Source organism: Scophthalmus maximus, chromosome 19 (genome assembly GCF_022379125.1).
Source record: "Scophthalmus maximus strain ysfricsl-2021 chromosome 19, ASM2237912v1, whole genome shotgun sequence".
In the NCBI taxonomy this organism is placed as follows: domain Eukaryota; kingdom Metazoa; phylum Chordata; class Actinopteri; order Pleuronectiformes; family Scophthalmidae; genus Scophthalmus; species Scophthalmus maximus.
Window position 1 is genome coordinate 1912501 of NC_061533.1, and position 20000 is coordinate 1932500.

General features: G+C 47.3%; 2 protein-coding genes across 3 annotated transcripts in view; both read left to right on the forward strand.

Annotated features, from left to right (window-relative positions):
- LOC118314103 (natterin-3-like) overlaps positions 1 to 20000 on the forward strand; it is a 26118-nt gene that overhangs the window by 46 nt on the left and 6072 nt on the right. The window contains exons 1-3 of one of the 2 annotated variants that reach the window (XM_047329060.1): positions 1 to 90; positions 680 to 773; positions 1196 to 1296. The exon at positions 1 to 90 is cut by the window's left edge and continues 46 nt beyond it. In XM_047329060.1, the coding sequence (XP_047185016.1) occupies positions 680 to 773; positions 1196 to 1296 (195 nt within the window). In that variant the 5' untranslated portion in view covers positions 1 to 90. Of the gene's footprint in view, positions 91 to 679; positions 774 to 1195; positions 2588 to 20000 lie in introns of those variants that run through there. The other variant, XM_035640251.2, reaches the window with a different exon arrangement.
- The window catches only part of LOC118314101 (natterin-3), a 4137-nt gene continuing 343 nt past the window's right edge, over positions 16207 to 20000 (forward strand). Inside the window, exons 1-3 of the mRNA XM_035640249.2 lie at positions 16207 to 16317; positions 18928 to 19039; positions 19167 to 20000. The exon at positions 19167 to 20000 is cut by the window's right edge and continues 343 nt beyond it. Coding sequence (XP_035496142.1) covers positions 18928 to 19039; positions 19167 to 20000 — 946 coding nt within the window. The 5' untranslated portion in view covers positions 16207 to 16317. The remainder of the gene's footprint in view (positions 16318 to 18927; positions 19040 to 19166) is intronic.

Genomic DNA, 20000 nt, shown 5'->3' on the forward strand with positions numbered 1-20000 from the left:
CAGAGTCGACTTTATGACGGAGTCATAAACCAGGATATATAAAGCATAAGGCGCAAGGAGGTGATCTTAGTGGGGGAGCGACTGTGAAGGGTGAGTGCTGCTCAGTGTCTTTTCACCTTCACTCTGATGTGATGTGTTCGCAATATTCTTAGTAGGATTTAATATTTCCACTTTTGTTTTGTAAAAGAAGTTTCAAGAATGGATTATCTCCAGAATATGTAACTTGTGTTGTTTCAGTGCAAAATGCGTGAAAAGACTCATGTCGCACTTGTTTTTGCAAAATAACTGTCGGCCACAAAATTTCCTTTGACGAGACTCAACAGTGAATAAACTCTTTCAAAAGCCACAAGAGAAATGTTAAAACTACAACCGATGAAAACAAAGTCTATTTTCAATCTGTCCTGGCTGCTGATGATCGCAAAGGGAATTAAACATGTTGTCGTTTTTCCGGACCACTGGGACTCTGTAGTTCGACCCGATGGCAGAACAGTAACTCGGGGCCTTGGTGCGTTTGTCTCCAGACTTCAGCACAAAGGAAGCAAATGCGTCGTCCACTCTCACGTCTGAAGTTTCTTGAAGTTCGGATCCTGTTTGCTAATTATTCTGTTGTTGACAAGGTTGAAATGTGCTGAGCAGAACTTCTGAGTGTCCCTGAAATGGTCTTGTGTTTGGCATCCAGATGAAGCTGTCCGTGTTGCTGCTGTCGGCCCTGCTGGCTCTGTCCTCGGCCAGTCTGCAGGACATCGTGCAGAAGAGCTCACAGCTCAGGAGAGGTAAACGTTTCACAGATTTTGTTTTTTTGGGAGGACATAATCAGGTTGAGGTGGGAGGTTTGTGTTTCACAGGGAACCTCGATCAATAGTCCATCTCAGCTGTCAATCATCTGGTCACACCCCCTTACAGCAACAAATTATTAAAATGAAACATGGAACATACATCAGTGTAGAAAGACCGACCTAAAATGACAGAAACCATCTTGAGAAAAATAAAATTTAACGTGTACTTTGATTTTTTGGGTTTGGTCCATGTCCCGTCTGCTTAAGAGCTATACTGCAGCCAGACACCAGGGGCGATGTAGACCTTTTAGGGGGGTTCAGGGTCGTCCATCATCAGATACAGTAGTTGGTTTTTACTGATAGTTGCATTAGATATAAAGTTCTGTGTTGTTTGACTTGTGAACTTGTCTTTCACACAGCGTCCTTACTGAACCCTGAGCTGGAAGGCCTGGAGCCTGAGCCCACCGGTAACAATGTGGCGTCGGCTCCTCTCACCCCCGCCGACCTGGAGCAGCAGCAGGACCTGCCTTCCTCCTTCATGTTCGCCGATAACGTTAACCTGGAGTGGCTGACCTGGGGCGGCTCGGTGCCCAACGGCGCCGTTGCCATCTACAACGGCTACACCGAACGCACCGACTACGTCTGCAAATACAAGTGCGAGGCCGGCTTTTACAACCCCAGCCTGGGCCCATACTGTCGCTACCCCTATGGAGACCATGAGTACTACGCCCCTGAGTTCCAGATCCTGGCCAACAAAGACAACTTTGAGTTCCTGGAGTGGAAGGAAGGTTCCTACGGCTCAGTGCCCCTGCATTCCGTCAGAACCTGCCCAGGTGTTGGCATCTACGTTGGGAAGAACAAGTACGGTCTCGGCAAGGTCGTTCCTCAGTTTGAGGCCTTCTTCCTGCCGTGGGAAGGCGACGAGTACTGGTACAAGAAGTACCAGGTCCTGACCATCAACAGGGACGCCTACACCCAGGACATCAGCAATGTCAAGTACGCCATTGATGAGGTCGCCATCTTCCAGTATCCTCCTGAGACCATGCGTATCTCCGGGGTCACCAACAACGAGTGCCAGGCGGTGGTGAAGACAGTCACCATCTCTAAGACAACCGAGGTGGAGACCACGTGGAACATCGGTCGATCCACCATGCTCGGCATCACAGGCAGCATCACCGCTAAAATCCCCTTCATTGGCTCCGGCGGCATCGAGCTGGGCGGCGAGAAGACGCTGCAGTTCTCCAGGGGAACCACCATAGTGGAGTCGCTCAGCCACTCTGTGTCCGTGGAGCTCACCGTCCCGCCGAACCACTCCTGCAGAGTCCGCATGGAGGGACGCAAGATCAAAGCCGACATCCCCTACACGGCTCGACTCAGCCGCACCTACCGCGACGGAGAGACCCAGTGGACGTCCATCTCCGGGACGTACGACGGAGTCCAGATCGGAGAGGTGCGGGCCGTGGTGGACCGCTGCGAACCTGTGGCCGACGCCAAACCGTGTCCGTGACAGACTGACGGCGACACCTAGAGAATACTTCTCAAGCATCTGATGTTTGTTATGTTGAAAATTTAAAAGTGTCTCAATAAATAAAAAGACGTGTACATGTTTTTAAATCCTCTTCCATTGTCTTTACAATCTCTGCACCAGCACATGGAACTGATGAAAAATGACCTGTCATGACTTAACACACATACAACATACAACATGTAGACAGTGGATCTGTTTTTGACTTTACTTGAGCATTTCTAACTTGGAAGAGTTTAACTTCCCTACATTTCAGAATAAAGTATTGTGTTGTTTGTCCACTGCATTTATCTGTCATTCATCTACTACGCAGATAAACATTGTCTATTCAAAACATCAAACATTAATATGAATTTACCTTTTCTTAGAATAGAATTATAACAAAGCGTTTTGAAACGCCCATTCATAAGATTAATTACACAAATTTTGTTGAGTTTTCATGCATGCGAAATGAGTGAAACATTTGCTCAAGTGGGAAGGAGAATAATAATAATTAAAGCTGCGAGCAGCGATGATCGGGCCCTCGCACTCTCGCCGTCGGGGACGCGCCGGCAGCCGCTCTCCACGCGTCCGCCGAGTCTCACGACGGCCGGTCGGGACGCGCCGATTTCTCTTCCCCGTGTCCTCACTTTGAAAATGCCGTTTCCCGGCGGGTTCGGTTCGTGGCACCGACAGACTTCAGCCTGTAGATACGTTCGCCGGGGATATTTCATACGCGCGGGTGGCTTGGTTTTTTTGTGTTGTAAGGAGCGCTAAGGAGCTGCTTTGCAACGGCCGAACTCAAAACTCATGTCCGATCGAACCTGTCCTCTTTTGTAATATGTGTGCTGTGTTTCGTGCCTGTAGAAGCATCCCCGACACAGTGAAAAAACACCTCACGTTTCGTGGCGAATCGCGCTCCGCTGCGCCCGCACCTTTCGTCGTAGACTATAAAACCCTATGGGGAGTTTGATCGGGAAGGTCTCATCTACGCGTCGCCCAAGTTTGAGGTGGTTTCGATTAACGGCCAAGGAGGAGGTGGTAAAAGTACGACACCTTTGATTTTCCATGTTTAGTCATATAAAATCCAAAATGGCTGACTTCCGGTTGGGCGGAGCTAATGGCTCCAAGAGGCTTTTTTGTAGGTCGGAGGAAGATACACTAGCCGACCGAATTTCGTTCATCTACGTCAAATTTAAAGGCGGGGGCCATGACTTTGAAATGTTGTAGGGGGCGCTATGGAGCCATTTTGACACAATTGGACAAAAGACACATATCGGACATATCAACTTGCCACTCTGAACATGTCTGCCAAGTTTCGTGAGAAACTAAGCATCATAAGTGCCTCAAATATGTTACGTATTTGATGGCGAACAGGGCGTCACCATGGCAACAGCATTTGACATATGGTCAAAATTTTCACAGTATCATATCAGCCATGTCTCACAACTAAGCTGACCAAATTTGAGGTTGCTCCAGTGAACCTGCGAGGCAGAGGACGTAAAAGTACAATTTTAAACTTCCTATCACCATTAGGTGGCGCTATGACTTATGTCCAATATTGACATGAAGATGTGTTCAGGGCGGGACTGTTATCATGCCTGAGAAGTTTGGATCAGATTAGACCATGTACCTTTGATTTGGAGCAACTTCCTGTTCATGGCGAATCACGCTTCACCGCGGCCACGCCTTTCGATGTGGAGTAAATCTTTTGATATCGTTTGATCTGGAAGGCCTCCTCTACGCGTTGCCCAAGTTTGAGGCGGATACGATGAACCGTCTAGGAGGAGTTCGCGAAAGTACGACGCCTTCCGTTCGCCCCTTACGCCAAGGTAAAATCAAAATGGCGGACTTCCGGTTGGGCGGAGCTAATTGCTCCAAGAGGCTTTTTCGTAGGTCGTCGGGAGGTACATGAGCCCACCGAATTTGGTTCTTCTACGTCAAATTTAAAGGTGGGATAATTGACTTTTAAGTGTTGTAGGGGGCGCTATGGAGCCATTTTGACACAATTGGACAAAAGACACATATCGGACATATTGTCTTGCCACTCTGAACATGTCTGCCAAGTTTCGTGAGAAACAAAGCATCATAAGTGCCTCAAATATGTATTCGTATTTGATGGCGAACAAAGCGTCACCATGGCGACAGCGTTTCACATATGGTCACAAATTTCATAGTACCACGTTAGCAACTTCTTACAACTTAGCTGACCAAATTTGACGATGATGTGATTAACCTATAAGACAGAGGGCGTAAAAGTGTAGACACTTGTTACTTCCTGTTGCCAGTAGGTGGCGCTATGACCTATGTCCAATATTGACCTGGCAATCTGTTCAGGGCAAGATTGTTATCATGCCTGAGAAGTTTGGTTCCGATCGGAGCATGTACCTTCGATTACGAGCGACTTCCATTTTCATGGCGAGGGATCGAAATTCGCCACATATTCGCCACGCCGTCACAGCATGGGCCTCTGACGTACACTCAAGCTTTTGATATCGTTTCATCCCATGGGTCTTTAGATGACACACGACAAATTTGAAGTTGCTCATGTGAAATTTGTAGGAGTAGTTCATTAAAATATAGCACGTGAAACATGGATTTTGACACAAAATGGCCGACTTCCTGTTGGTCACAGGAAATTTTGCCAAGAGGTTTTTTGTCAGTCCCGACAACATGTATCAGCCTCCCAAATTTCATTTTTGTAGGATATGCCGAAATTTTTTTTCCTATACCTGATGATTTTTCCAGGGGGCGCTGTGGAGCCCCTGGGCCACACCCAGTGCCGGGCCTCTGGGCCTGAGTAGCGGGAGCAGTTTCTGACGTGTGTGCCAATTTTCAAGAGTTTTCGTATATGGGAAGTGCCGTATAAATGAGTGAACGATGCTGAACAAGAATAATAATAATTAAAGCTGCGAGCAGCGATGATCGGGCCCTCGCACTCTCGCCGTCGGGGTCGCGCCGGCAGCCGCTCTCCACGCGTCCGCCGAGTCTCGCGACGGCCGGTCGGGACGCGCCGATTTCCCTTCCCCGTGTCCTCACTTTGAAAATGCCGTCTTCCCGACGGGTTCAGTTCGTGTCACCGACAGACTTCAGGTTGAAAAATAAAAACGGTCGACTTCCGGTTGACACACGGTTAAAACTTTCACAGTACAGTATCAGCATTGTCTCACAATTAAGCCGACCGAATTTGAGTTTTCTCCAGTGAACCTGCCAGGCAGAGGAAGTAAAAGTCAAATTTCTAACGACCTGTTACCATTAGGTGGCGCTATTACTTTTGTTCAATTATGACATGTAAATGTGTTGAGGGTGGGACTGTTATCATGCCTGAGAAGTTTGGATGAGATCAGACCATGTACCTTTGATTTGGAGCAACTTCCTGTTCATGGCGAATCGCGCTTCACCACGGCCACGCCTTTCGATGTAGACTAAATATTTTGATATCGTTTGATCAGGGAGGCCTCCTCTACGTGTTGCTAAAGTTTGAGACAGATCCGAATAACCGCCTAAGAGGAGTTTGTCAAAGTGCGTCGCCTTCCGTTCACTGCTTAGGGATAAAATAAAATCCAATAGGGGTAAGGTAAAATCCAAAATGGCTGACTTCCAGTTGGGCGGAGCTAATCGCTCCAAGAGGCTTTTTGGTAGGTCGTCGGGAGGTACATGAGCCGACCGAATTTGGTTCTTCTACGTCAAATTTAAAGGTGGGATAATTGAATTTTAAATGAGGTAGGGGGCGCTATGGAGCCATTTTGACACAACTGGACAAAAGACACATATTGGACATATTGTCTTGCCACTCTGAACATGCCTGCCAAGTTTCGTGAGACACAAATCATCCCAAGTGCCTCAAACATGTATTCGTATTTGATGGCGAACAGGGCGTCACCATGGCAACAGCGTTTGACACATGGTCAAAACTTTCACAGTACAATATCAGCCATGTCTCACAACTACGCTGACCAAATTTGAGGTTGCTCCGGTGAACCTGCAAGGCAGAGGACGTAAAAGTACAATTTCAAACTTCCTGTTACCATTAGGTGGCGCTATGACTTATGTCCAATATTGACATGTAGATGTGTTTAGGGTAGGACTGTTATCATGCCTGAGAAGTTTGGATCAGATTAGACCATGTACCTTTGATTTGGAGCAACTTCCTGTTCATGGCGAATCACGCTTCACCGCGGCCACGCCTTTCGATGTGGAGTAAATCTTTTGATATCGTTTGATCCGGAAGGCCTCCTCTACGTGTTGCTAAAGTTTGAGGCGGATCCGAATAACCGCCTAGGAGGAGTTCGTCAAAGTACTTCGCCTTCCGTTCGCCCCTTACGCCAAGGTAAAATTAAAATGGCGGACTTCCGGTTGGGCGGAGCTAATTGCTCCAAGAGGCTTTTTCGTAGGTCGTCGGGAGGTACATGAGCCCACCGAATTTGGTTCTTCTACGTCAAATTTAAAGGTGGGATAATTGACTTTTAAGTGTTGTAGGGGGCGCTATGGAGCCATTTTGACACAATTGGACAAAAGACACATATCGGACATATCCACGTACCACTCTGAACATGTCTGCCAAGTTTCGTGAGACACAAAGCATCATAAGTGCCTCAAATATGTATTCGTATTTTATGGCGAACAAGGCGTCACCATGGCGACAGCGTTTGACATATGGTCACAAATTTCATAGTACCACGTTAGCAACTTCTTACAACTTAGCTGACCAAATTTGATGATGATGTGGTCAACCTATAAGACAGAGGGCGTAAAAGTGTACACACATGTTACTTCCTGTTGCCAGTAGGTGGCGCTATGACCTATGTCCAATATTGACATGGCAATCTGTTCAGGGCGAGACTGTTATCATGCCTGAGAAGTTTGGGTCCGCTCGGAGCATGTACCTTCGATTACGAGCGACTTCCGTTTTCATGGCGAGGGATCGAAATTCGCCACATTTTCGCCACGCCGTCACAGCGGGGGGCTCTGACGTACACTCAAACTTTTGATATCGTTTCATCCCAAGGGTCTTTAGATGACACACGACAAATTTGAAGTTGCTCATGTGAAATTTGTAGGAGTAGTTCATTAAAATATGGCACGTGAAATATGGATTTTGACACAAAATGGCCGACTTCCTGTTGGTCATAGGAAATTTTGCCAAGAGGTTTTTTGTCAGTACCGACAAGATGTATCTGCCTCCCAAATTTCCTTTATGTAGGATATGCCAAATTTTTTTTTCCTATACCTGCTGATTTTTCCAGGGGGCGCTGTGGAGGCCCTGGGCCACACCCAGCGCCGGGCCTCTGGGCCTGAGTAGCGGGAGCAGTTCTTAACGTGTGTGCCAATTTTCACGTATTTGCGTATATGGGAACAGGGTGTAAAATGAGTGAGCGATGCTGAATAAGAATAATAAGAATAATAATTAAAGCTGCGAGCAGCGATGATCGGGCCCTCGCACTCTTGCCGTCGGGGACGCGCCGGCAGCCGCTCTCCACGCGTCCGCCGGGTCTCGCGACGGCCGGTCGGGACGCGACGATTTCTCTTCCCCACCCTAGGGAAGCGGGCTCCGGAAACCGTCCAGTGGCAAGAAGCGGCCCATGTCGCGGAGTGGACGTCCCCAACCCCCCCTTGCCCGGCTCCCCGGGGGTCCTAAAAATAGGCGGCGAAGTGTACGTACACTTCAAAATACCTTAGAGCTGAGGTCAGGGTATTCCAACTGGACAAAGGCAAGGTGGTCTTTTCCACCCGGCCAGCACAGTCCTCCTCAGTGGGGGGAACATGTCCACTCGGTGGAAGTGCAACCTACCCCAGGGGCCCCCAGGTACCCCCTGGGGGCCCCTGGTACCCCTGGGGTACCCCCCGGCACCCCTCGGGCCCTCCTCCCAAAGTCGGCAAGTGAGTTTTGGGCCGATTGGACTCTTGGCCCCCGGTGGCCCCCGGGGGCCCCTTGTGCCCAAGCCCCCGGTGTCGGCAAGTGAGTTCTGGGCTAATTGGACTTTTGGCCCCCGGGGGCCCCTGGTACTCCCGGGCCCCCCTCAGGCCTCTCCCCCCGATGTCGGCAAGTGAGTTCTGGGCTAATTGGACTTTTGGCCCCCGGGGGCCCCTGGTACTCCCGGGCCCCCCTCAGGCCTCTCCCCCCGATGTCGGCAAGTGAGTTCTGGGCTAATTGGACTTTTGGCCCCCGGGGGCCCCTGGTACTCCCGGGCCCCCCTCAGGCCTCTCCCCCCCGATGTCGGCAAGTGAGTTCTGGGCTAATTGGACTTTTGGCCCCCGGGGGCCCCGGGGGCCCCTGGTACCCCGCCCCAGAGTCGGTAAGCGAGTTTTGGGCAAAAGGGGGCCATTTACCCAGAGTGGACAAATATTCCTCCGATTGGACATATTTACTGTACCGTACTGTACTACCATGACAAGTTCTGCGATGTCGACAAATGTACCACGAAGCGGACACCCAAAAATTTACAAAGTGAATGAAGTGGACAAAAAGGTCCATCAGTTGGACAGGTGTACGAGTTAGGGAAGTGGTAGGGGCCCCTGTGTCCAACGGCAATACCCGGGGCCCCCCCCCCCAGCCCAGAAAGGAGTGATAGCGCCACCGACAGGCGCAGTGGCTTCAGCACACTTTGCGTCCAATTCGTGATCTTAGTCACAGCCATATGACACCCTAACAGGGACGCAAGTCCATTGTGACGACCTTTGACCAATGGCAGGAAAATGCCCATTCATTCTCAGCCACGAATCGGAAAATTCCCTTACCCGTGTCCCGTAGGAGGAGTTCGTCAAAGTGCGTCGCCTTTCGTTCACTGCTTACCCCAAGGTAAAATCCAAAATGGCTGACTTACGGTTGGGCGGAGCTAATTGCTCCAAGAGGCTTTTTGGTAGGTCGTCGGGAGGTACATGAGCCGACCGAATTTGGTTCTTCTAAGTCAAATTTAAAGGCGTTAGAATTGACTTTGAAATGTTGTAGGGGGCGCTATGGAGCCATTTTGACACAATTGGACAAAAGACACATATCAGACATATTGTCTTGCCACTCTGAACATGTCTGCCAAGTTTCATGAGAAACAAAGCATCATAAGTGCCTCAAATATGTAACGTATTTGATGGCGAACAGGGCGTCACCATGGCAACAGCGTTTGACATATGGTCAAAAATTTCACAGTACAATATCAGCCATGTCTCACAACTAAGCTGACCAAATTTGAGGTTTCTCCAGTGAACCTGCGAGGCAGAGGACGTAAAAGAAGAATTTCAAACTTCCTATCACCATTAGGTGGCGCTATGACTTATGTCCAATATTGACATGTAGATGTGTTTAGGGTGGGACTGTTATCACGCCTGAGAAGTTTGGATCAGATTAGACCATGTAGCTTTGATTTGGAGCAACTTCCTGTTCATGGTGAATCACGCCTCACCGCGGCCACGCCTTTCGATGTGGAGTAAATCTTTTGATATCGTTTGATCCGGAAGGCCTCCTCTACGCGTTGCTAAAGTTTGAGGCGGATCCGAATAACCGCCTAGGAGGAGTTCGTCAAAGAACGTCACCTTCCGTTCACTGCTTACCCCAAGGTAAAATCCGAAATGGCTGACTTCCGGTTGGGCGGAGCTAATTGCTCCAAGAGGCTTTTTGGTAGGTCGTCGAGAGGTACATGAGCCGACCGAATTTAGTTCTTCTACGTCAAATTTAAAGGTGCGATAATTGACTTTTAAGTTTTGTAGGGGGCGCTATGGAGCCATTTTGACACAATTGGACAAAAGACACATATCGGACATATTGTCTTGCCACTCTGAACATGTCTGCCAAGTTTCGTGACAAACAAATTATCATAAGTGCCTCAAATATGTAACGTATTTGATGGCGAACAGGGCGTCACCATGGCAACAGCGTTTGACACATGGTCAAAATTTTCAAAGTATCATATCAGCCATGTCTCACAACTAAGCTGACCAAATTTGAGGTTGCTCCAGTGAACCTGCGAGGCAGAGGACATAAAAGAAGAATTTCAAACTTCCTATCACCATTAGGTGGCGCTATGACTTATGTCCAATATTGACATGAAGATGTTTTCAGGGCGGGACTGTTATCATGCCTGAGAAGTTTGGATCAGATTAGACCATGTACCTTTGATTTGGAGCAACTTCCTGTTCATGGCGAATCACGCTTCACCGCGGCCACGCCTTTCGATTTAGACAAAATCTTTTGATATCGTTTGATCCGGAAGGCCTCCTCTACGCGTTGCCCAAGTTTGAGGCGGATCCCATGAACCGCCTAGGAGGAGTTCGCGAAAGTACGAGGCCTTCCGTTCGCCCCTTACGCCAAGGTAAAATCAAAATGGCGGACTTCCGGTTGGGCGGAGCTAATTGCTCCAAGAGGCTTTTTCGTAGGTCGTCGGGAGGTACATGAGCCCACCGAATTTGGTTCTTCTACGTCAAATTTAAAGGTGGGATAATTGACTTTTAAGTTTTGTAGGGGGCGCTATGGAGCCATTTTGACACAATTGGACAAAAGACACATATCGGACATATTGTCTTGCCACTCTGAACATGTCTGCCAAGTTTCGTGAGACACAAAGCATCATAAGTGCCTCAAATATGTATTCGTATTTTATGGCGAACAAGGCGTCACCATGGCGACAGCGTTTGACATATGGTCACAAATTTCATAGTACCACGTTAGCAACTTCTTACAACTTAGCTGACCAAATTTGACGATGATGTGGTCAACCTATAAGACAGAGGGCGTAAAAGTGTAGACACATGTTACTTCCTGTTGCCAGTAGGTGGCGCTATGACCTATGTCCAATATTGACATGGTAATCTGTTCAGGGCGAGACTGTTATCATGCCTGAGAAGTTTGGGTCCGATCGGAGCATGTACCTTCGATTACGAGCGACTTCCATTTTCATGGCGAGGGATCGAAATTCGCCACATTTTCGCCACGCCGTCACAGCATGGGCCTCTGACGTACACTCAAGCTTTTGATATCGTTTCATCCCATGGGTCTTTAGATGACACACGACAAATTTGAAGTAGCTCATGTGAAATTTGTAGTAGTAGTTCATTAAAATATGGCACGTGAAATATGGATTTTGACACAAAATGGCCGACTTCCTGTTGGTCATAGGAAATTTTGCCAAGAGGTTTTTTGTCAGGTCCGACAAGATGTATCTGCCACCCAAATTTCATTTATGTAGGATACTCCAAATTTTTTTTTCCTATACCTGCTGATTTTTCCAGGGGGCGCTGTGGAGCCCCTGGGCCACACCCAGTGCCGGGCCTCTAGGCCTGAGTAGCGGGAGCAGTTTCTGACGTGTGTGCCAATTTTCATCCGTTTTCGCATATGGGAACAGGGTGTAAAATGAGTGAACGATGCTGAATAAGAATAATAATAATAATCCTTACGGAAACAATAGGGCCTTGCACCTCGGTGCATGCGGCCCTGGTGCATGCAATGCCCCAGGTCCGCGCACCTCGTGCTCGGGCCCTAATAATAATCCTTACGGAAACAATAGGGCCTTGCACCTCGGTGCATGCGGCCCTGGTGCATGCAATGCCCCAGGTCCGCGCACCTCGGTGCTCGGGCCCTAATTAAAGCTGCGAGCAGCGATGATCGGGCCCTCGCACTCTCGCCGTCGGGGACGCGCCGGCAGCCGCTCTCGACGCGTCCGCCGAGTCTCGCGACGGCCGGTCGGGACGCGCCGATTTCTCTTCCCCGCGTCCTCATTTTGAAAATGCCGTCTTCCCGGCGGGTTCAGTTCGTGGCACTGACAGACTACAGGTCGAAACATCAAAAAGGTTGACTCACGGTCGACACACGGTCAAAACTTTCACAGTACAATATCAGCCTTGTCTCACAACTAAGTCAACCAAATTTGAATTTTCTCCAGTGAACCTGCCAGGCAGAGGAAGTAAAAGTCAAATTTCTAACGACCTGTTACCATTAGGTGGCGCTATGACTTGTGTTAGATTATGACATTTTAGATGTGTTGAGGGTGGGACTGTTATCATGCCTGAGAAGTTTGGATCAGATCAGACCATGTACCTTTGATTTGGAGCAACTTCCTGTGCATGGCGAATCACGCTTCACCACGGCCACGCCTTTTGATGTAGACTAAATCTTTTGATATCGTTTGATCAGGGATGCCTCCTCTACGCGTTGCTAAAGTTTGAGGCAGATCCGAATAACCGCCTAAGAGGAGTTCATCAATGTGCGTCACCTTCCGTTCACTGCTTACGCCAAGGTAAAATCCAAAATGGCTGACTTCCGGTTGGGCGGAGCTAATTGCTCCAAGAGGCTTTTTTGTAGGTCGTTGGAAGATACACTAGCCGACCGAATTTCGTTCATCTACGTCAAATTTAAAGGCGGTGGCCATGACTTTGAAATGTTGTAGGGGGCGCTATGGAGCCATTTTGACATAATTTGACAAAAGACACATATCGGACATATCGACTTGCCACTCTGAACATGTCTGCCATGTTTCGTGAGAAACAAAGCATCATAAGTGCCTCAAACATGTATCGGTATTTGATGGCGAACCGGGCGTCACTATGGCAACAGCGTTTGACACATGGTCAAAAATTTCACAGTACAATATCAGCCACGTCTCACAACTACGCTGACCAAATTTGAGGTTTCTCCATTGAACCTGCGAGGCACAGGACGTAAAAGAAGAATTTCAAACTTCCTATTACCATTAGGGGGCGCTATTACTTTTGTTCAATTATGACATGTAAATGTGTTGAGGGCGGGACTGTTATCATGCCTGAGAAGTTTGGATCAGATTAGACCATGTACCTTTGATTTGGAGCAACTTCCTGTTCATGGCGAATCACGCTTCACCGCGGCCACGCCTTTCGATGTGTAGTACATCTTTTGATATCGTTTGATCCGGAAGGCCTCCTTTACGCGTTGCTAAAGTTTGAGGTGGATCCGAATAACCGCCTAGGAGGAGTTCGTCAAAGTACGTCGCCTTCCGTTCGCCACCTACGCCAAGGTAAAATCCAAAATGGCTGACTTCCGGTTGGGCGGAGCTAATTGCTCCAAGAGGCTTTTTGGTAGGTCGTCGGAAGGTACATGAGCTGACCGAATTTGGTTTTTCTATGTCAAATTTGAAGGTGTTAAAATTGACTTTTAAGTGTTCTAGGGGGCGCTATGGAGCCATTTTGACACAATTGGACAAAAGACACATATCGGACATATCGCTTTGCCACTCTGAACATGTCTGCCAAGTTTCGTGACAAACAAATTATCATAAGTGCCTCAAATATGTATTCGTATTTTATGGCGAACAAGGCGTCACCATGGCGACAGCGTTTGACATGTGGTCACCAATTTCATAGTACCACGTTAGCAACTTCTTACAACTTAGCTGACCAAATTTGATGATGATGTGGTCAACCTATAAGACAGAGGGCGTAAAAGTGTACACACATGTTACTTCCTGTTGCCAGTAGGTGGCGCTATGACCTATGTCCAATATTGACATGGCAATCTGTTCAGGGCGAGATTGTTATCATGCCTGAGAAGTTTGGGTTCGTTCGGAGCATGTACCTTCGATTACGAGCGACTTCCGTTTTCATGGCGAGGGATCGAAATTCGCCAAATTTTCGCCAAGCCGTCACAGCATGGGCCTCTGACGTACACTCAAGCTTTTGATATTGTTTCATCCCATGGGTCTTTAGATGACACACAACAAATTTGAAGTTGCTCATGTGAAATTTGCAGGAGTAGTTCATTAAAATATGGCATGTGAAATATGGATTTTGAAACAAAATGGCCGACTTCCTGTTGGTCATAGGAAATTTTGCCAAGAGGTTTTTTGTCAGTACCGACAAGATGTATCTGCCTCCCAAATTTCATTTATGTAGGATATGCCAAATTTTTTTTTCCTATACCTGCTGATTTTTCCAGGGGGCGCTGTGGAGGCCCTGGGCCACACCCAGCGCCGGGCCTCTGGGCCTGAGTAGCGGGAGCAGTTCTTAACGTGTGTGCCAATTTTCACGTATTTGCGTATATGGGAACAGGGTGTAAAATGAGTGAGCGATGCTGAATAAGAATAATAAGAATAATAATAATAATCCTTACGGAAACAATAGGGCCTTGCACCTCGGTGCATGCGGCCCTGGTGCATGCAATGCCCCAGGTCCGCGCACCTCGGTGCTCGGGCCCTAATAATCCTTACGGAAACAATAGGGCCTTGCACCTCTGGTGCATGCGGCCCTGGTGCATGCAATGCCCCAGGTCCGCGCACCTCGGTGCTCGGGCCCTAATAATCCTTAATCCAAGAGGGATACTCTTATTAAACATATCAAGTGTCATAAAGTGCCTGAAAAAGAACTACAGTGACATTAAGGCTCTCGAACGGACCTACGGTTTTAAAAGTCCAGTTAAATAAACAAAAAACACAACGTATATTTTAATATATTGAGGGCAAATGCATAATGAAGGTTCTTTAATCAGTTCACTGCGGTTAAAGCAAATTTTATATTAAATGTTTTGTTTAAAAAAAGTAAAGTCTGGGTAGCAGAAGGGGACAGAGAAGAAAAACAAACCAAGTGAGAACAACTAGCTATTAGCAAACTCCTTATATGACAGCTAGTTAGCAGCCACCTAGCTGAGATCGACGCAGCTGCTATTGCTAGCTAGCTAACTGTAACTTGTATTACCTGAATACAGTAAGAGTAAGCTAGCTAGTTACTATTAGAACACATAGTATTATAAATTAATCAGCATCATAGCTGCGGAGGGCCCCACAGAGACTGCTTATGTATAGGGCCCAGAATTTGGTGCTACACCCCTGACTGACGAGGTCAAGTTTCGTGGAAATCTGTAGGCTAAAGTAGATTTTGTACAAAACCTCCTGACAGACAAACGAACAAACAAACAAGGGCAAATTGGCCTTCAGGCAAATCAAATGCAAATTACATTGCATGTTTAGAAGATGTTCGTGTTGCCTATATTTCAGGTACAACTGAGATCATAAAGTTAACCATCCTCACTGACTCTCAGATTCCGGAGCAGTTTGACCTCGTTGAGACTTAAATAAATAAACTCATTCTAACCTTCCGTCTCAAGGACGCGTGCGGCCGGCCGTGACATCAGCGATTTTTCAACGATAGTGTCAAGCGAGCTGCATCTCCTCCAGGTTTAATCTTGGCAGCCCGGCGGCGACATTACGCAACATGGACCGTCTCATTCAATGAGGCCTTATTACAGAAGATCTCGATCCCTTTGTTCGCAGTCCAAGCTTATCTGAACATACAGTATCTCGTCATTGATGGAGCACTTTGGACATCATGCAATCCTCTAATGCCCTGATAGATACGGGACGTTGAATACAGGCAAAGAGTATCGGAGGCTGCTCTCTGACCCAAAGATCAATATCTGTTATCGTTATCAACATGCGTACTGATTCCGATCCGGCAGAGCTGCAGGCGGAGGATTGCTGGTCAAGGACAAGGTAGGTGTCATGTGGAAACAACATGACAACCTTCACCGGAGACTCTGTGGCTGCTTGAGGTTTGACAAGGAAATAACCAAACGTGACACAAATTTTTCGCACACTGAGATTACATACAAAGTCAATGCAAAAGAAGCAAGAAGACGCGCAAAGTTGCGTTATTCGCAAAAAGTGATTCAAAAATAATTACTGGCTCCGCCCCTTTGTCCCGATCCTTGCCAAAATTCAATGGATTCTTTCTTGGCACGTGTTCCGTCCTTCCACCAAGTTTACTGGAAATCTGTCGTTTTTGTGTGATTCTGCTGACAAACAAACTAACAGTGGTGAAAAACATTTTTGCTGATTTCGAATCCAGACGATCATGGAAAACTGATTTTAATTTGAAGAGTCCCTGTTGATCTGGAAAATAAATTAAATGTTCAGAGGGATTGTGTGTAATTATTTATTTCACATCAGGTTTAGAGTTGATTGTAAACACTGGCAGCTCGCGCTCCTCTTTTATTGGGGGGTCATAGGTCACAAGTCATAAGTCCGTCGGGAGTTTTTAAATCTCTGCACACTGCAGACGGCGTCACTGCAGGAAGAACCTGACGAGGTAAAAACTATTTCTGTTCACCTGATTGATTATCAATTAATAAATGAATCTAAATCAGTTGAATAATCTGAAGAAAATACAACTTGTTTTCAAGAAAATAGTGATTGATAAATCAATATTAATACTTCTGACACTTCTGTCACATAGGCAGCAACTGGTGACTTGTTTGTTCACTTACAACTTTCTTTACTCTGCATGTTTGTGGATCTTTTGTTGCATCACCATGAACAGTTTATTATATGATTCTGTAAATATGTGTTTCTTTACTAAAATTGCTCAATTTTTCTTTCGTAAAAGTCTTTCAATGACCCTACATTTGAGAATATTTCAAGAAGAATCTGAAGCAAATTTGTATGCGAAATTTTTGGGTCCAACTAAAATGTAAGATTCTTTAACTCGCGTTTTACCGAAAAATGTTTTTTTCCTGCTCCGAGAAACTCTGACACTCAAAACCCCAAAACTTTTTAAAGGAGCTTTACACAATATCTGATCTTTATCGTCCTCTGTAGGCAACAGGAGGAATTACAACACATACCAGAATTTTGCTTGTGTGTCTCTTAAGTGTTCTTCACCCTAGTAACAAAAATCACATGTCAACAAAGGAGCATGATTATCAAATAAAAGAGACATGAATGTTCTCAAAGGTGCAGCCATAAATATTCACGCGCTTCATTCATAGCTTTTTAAAGATGTTAATGATGCATCTGGCGAAATTGTATTTGTCATTGACGGAGTCCGAAGATAAATTTGACCAGATTTAGTAAACTTCAGTAAAATGCTTCAATAACATGGAGCTAACTCTCAAGTAGCCTATTGGTTTAAATGTAAAATATAAAAATACAATTGACCAATTAAACCTTTTGTACTTCCACCATTAACTTTACATTTTTTATTGTTAAAATATTTTTTTTCTTTCATTCTGTCTTTCTTGTTCATTAACTTTTCATGTTCATCCCAACTGAATTTGCAATAAATTAAATTATTGTCATCTCTAAATTTATGGAAAGAAACATGGGCTTTGGTTGATCAGGATGTTTAGTAAGAAATTAAATTCACTGCACATCCATTTTCCCCTAACGTGTTTCTAAAATCTCATGTCATCTCTCATCTTCAACCGCTTATCCGGGGTCGGGTCGCGGGGGCAGCAGCTTCAGTAGGGGACCCAAAACTTCCGTTTCCTGGGCCACATTAACCAGCTCTGACTGGGGGATCCCGAGGCGTTCCCAGGCCAGTGTGGAGATATAATGTCTCCACCTAGTCCTGGGTCTACAACGAGGTCTCTTCCCAGCTGGACGTGCCTGGAACACCTCCCAGGGGAGGCGCCCAGGGGGCATCCTTACCAGATGCCCGAACCACCTCAACTGGCTCCTTTCTATGCAAAGGAGCAGCGGCTCTACTCCGAGCTCCTCACGGATGACTGAGCTTCTCACCCTGTCTCTAAGGGAGACACCAGTCACCTTTCTAAGGAAACCCTTTTCGGCCGCTTGTACCCGCGTTCTCGTTTTTTCGGTCACGACCCATCCTTCATGACCATAGGTGAGGGTAGGAACGAAGATTGACCGGTAGATCCAGAGCTTTGCCTTCCGGCTCAGCTCCCGTTTTGTCACAACAGTGAGACAAAGCGAGTGCAATACCGCCCCCGCTGCTCCAATTCTCTGGCCAATCTCACACTCCATTGTCCCCTCACTCGCAAACAAGACCCAGAGGTACTTAGGAGGAACTCCTTCACTTGAGGTAAGGGCTCATTCCCTACCTGGAGGCTGATTCTCATCCCAACCGCTTCACACTCGGCTGCGAACTGATCCAGTGAGTGCTGAAGGTCACAGACCGATGGTGCTATCAGGACCACATCATCTGCAAAAAGCAGTGATGAGATCCCCAGCCCACCAAGCTGCAACCCCACCCCACCACGACTATGCCTCGCTATCCTGGCCATGAATATAACAAACAGGATTGGTGACAAAGCGCAGCCCTGGCGAAGACCAACCCCCACCGGGAACAAATCCGACTTACTGCCGAGAACCCGGACACAGCTCTTGCTCTTACAGAGATTGGATGGCCCCAAGAAGTGACCCCCTTACCCCATACTCCCGCAGCACCTCCCACATGATCTCCCGGGGGACCCGGTCATTCGCCTTCTCCAAATCCACAAAACTCATGTAGACTGGATGGGCATACTCCCAGGCCCCCTCCAGGATCCTTGCAAGGGTAAAGAAGTGGTCCGTTGTTCCGCGTTTCTAAAATGTCCCAGTTAAAGGGAGAAAGGAAGAGGTATGGGAATGTCCATGTTCCATTTTTTCATGTGCTCCACCAAGACATTCCTTATTTGTTTCGAAGTTGAAAACCCCAATGAAAAGAGTTGCTTCAGAAAATAATAAACTGTATCTCACACAGCGGGACAAAATTATTTTTTTATTCTTAAAGTTGTCAAGGCAAATTTAATGGAAACTGGATATTAAGAGATTGAACTTGTTTTTGTGCCTGAAATCTGCTCAAATAAAAACAAATTAATAAATAAATAATCCTTAATTAAATATACTATCACTAAATGTAACCTATTCTAACCAAACCCTGATGCCGACACACCGGTTGTGTTTTCTCTGTGTCCAGATGAGGTGGTGTGTCACTGTCGTCCTGGCGGTGCTGCAGCTCTGCAGCCCGGCGCTGCAGTCCGACCCGCTGCTCTTCGTCTCCCAGCTGCAGGACGGGCAGGAAAAACCAAGTGAGTCACAAGTCAAATTCCTGAATTTAGCAACGTACCATTTCAGAAAATAGGAGCCTGCTCGATATACTTTTCTGAAAAATTGAATCTTTACATGAAAACATCTCCTTTCTGTCTTGTTGTGTAGAGCCATGGCTCAACCCCACATTGGGAGACGTGGTCCCGTCCCGTGAAGTCATCAACCCTCCAGATGTTAGAGACATCCCAGAAGAGGAGACGACCTCACACTCCTCCCCCATATTCGGCGAACACGTCAACCTCAAGTGGGTCCAATGGAATGGCTCCCTGCCAGACGGCGCTGTCGCCATCTTCAATGGCTACACCGAACGCACAGACTACGTGTGCAAAGTCAACTGCGAGGCCGGATTCCACACTCCCAGCAAAGGAGGCTTCTGCCAGTATCCCTACGCCGACAAAGAGTACACATCCTCCAGGTTTGAAGTGCTGGTCAATGTGGACCACTTTGAGTTCCTGCAGTGGGTTGAAGACTCGTACGGGTCCGTCCCCAAGTATTCCGTGAAAACCTGCCCCAAGTCCGACATCTATGTGGGGAAAAACAAGTACGGCCTTGGCAAAGTGGTGACCCAACACGAGGCCTTCTTCCTGCCCTGGGAGGGCGACGAGTACTGGTACAAGTCATACCAGGTCCTAGCGATCAACAGAGACAGCTACAGCCAGCACATCTCTCATGTGGAGTACGCCATCGACCAGATGGAGCTGTTCCACCATCCTCCGGAGGCCCTGAAGCTCGCCAAGGTCACCAACCTGGAGTGCAGAAACGTGGAGAAGACTGTGGTGCTGGAGAAGACCAGCACGGTGGAGAAGACCTGGGACATTGGGAGGGAAACTCGCAACGGCTCTGTCTCAACCATGAAGGCCAAAGTGCCCATCCTCGGCCCGGGAACGGTGGACTTCACCAAGGAGCAGACGGTGACCTTCTCAGAGGGGACCACCACGGTGG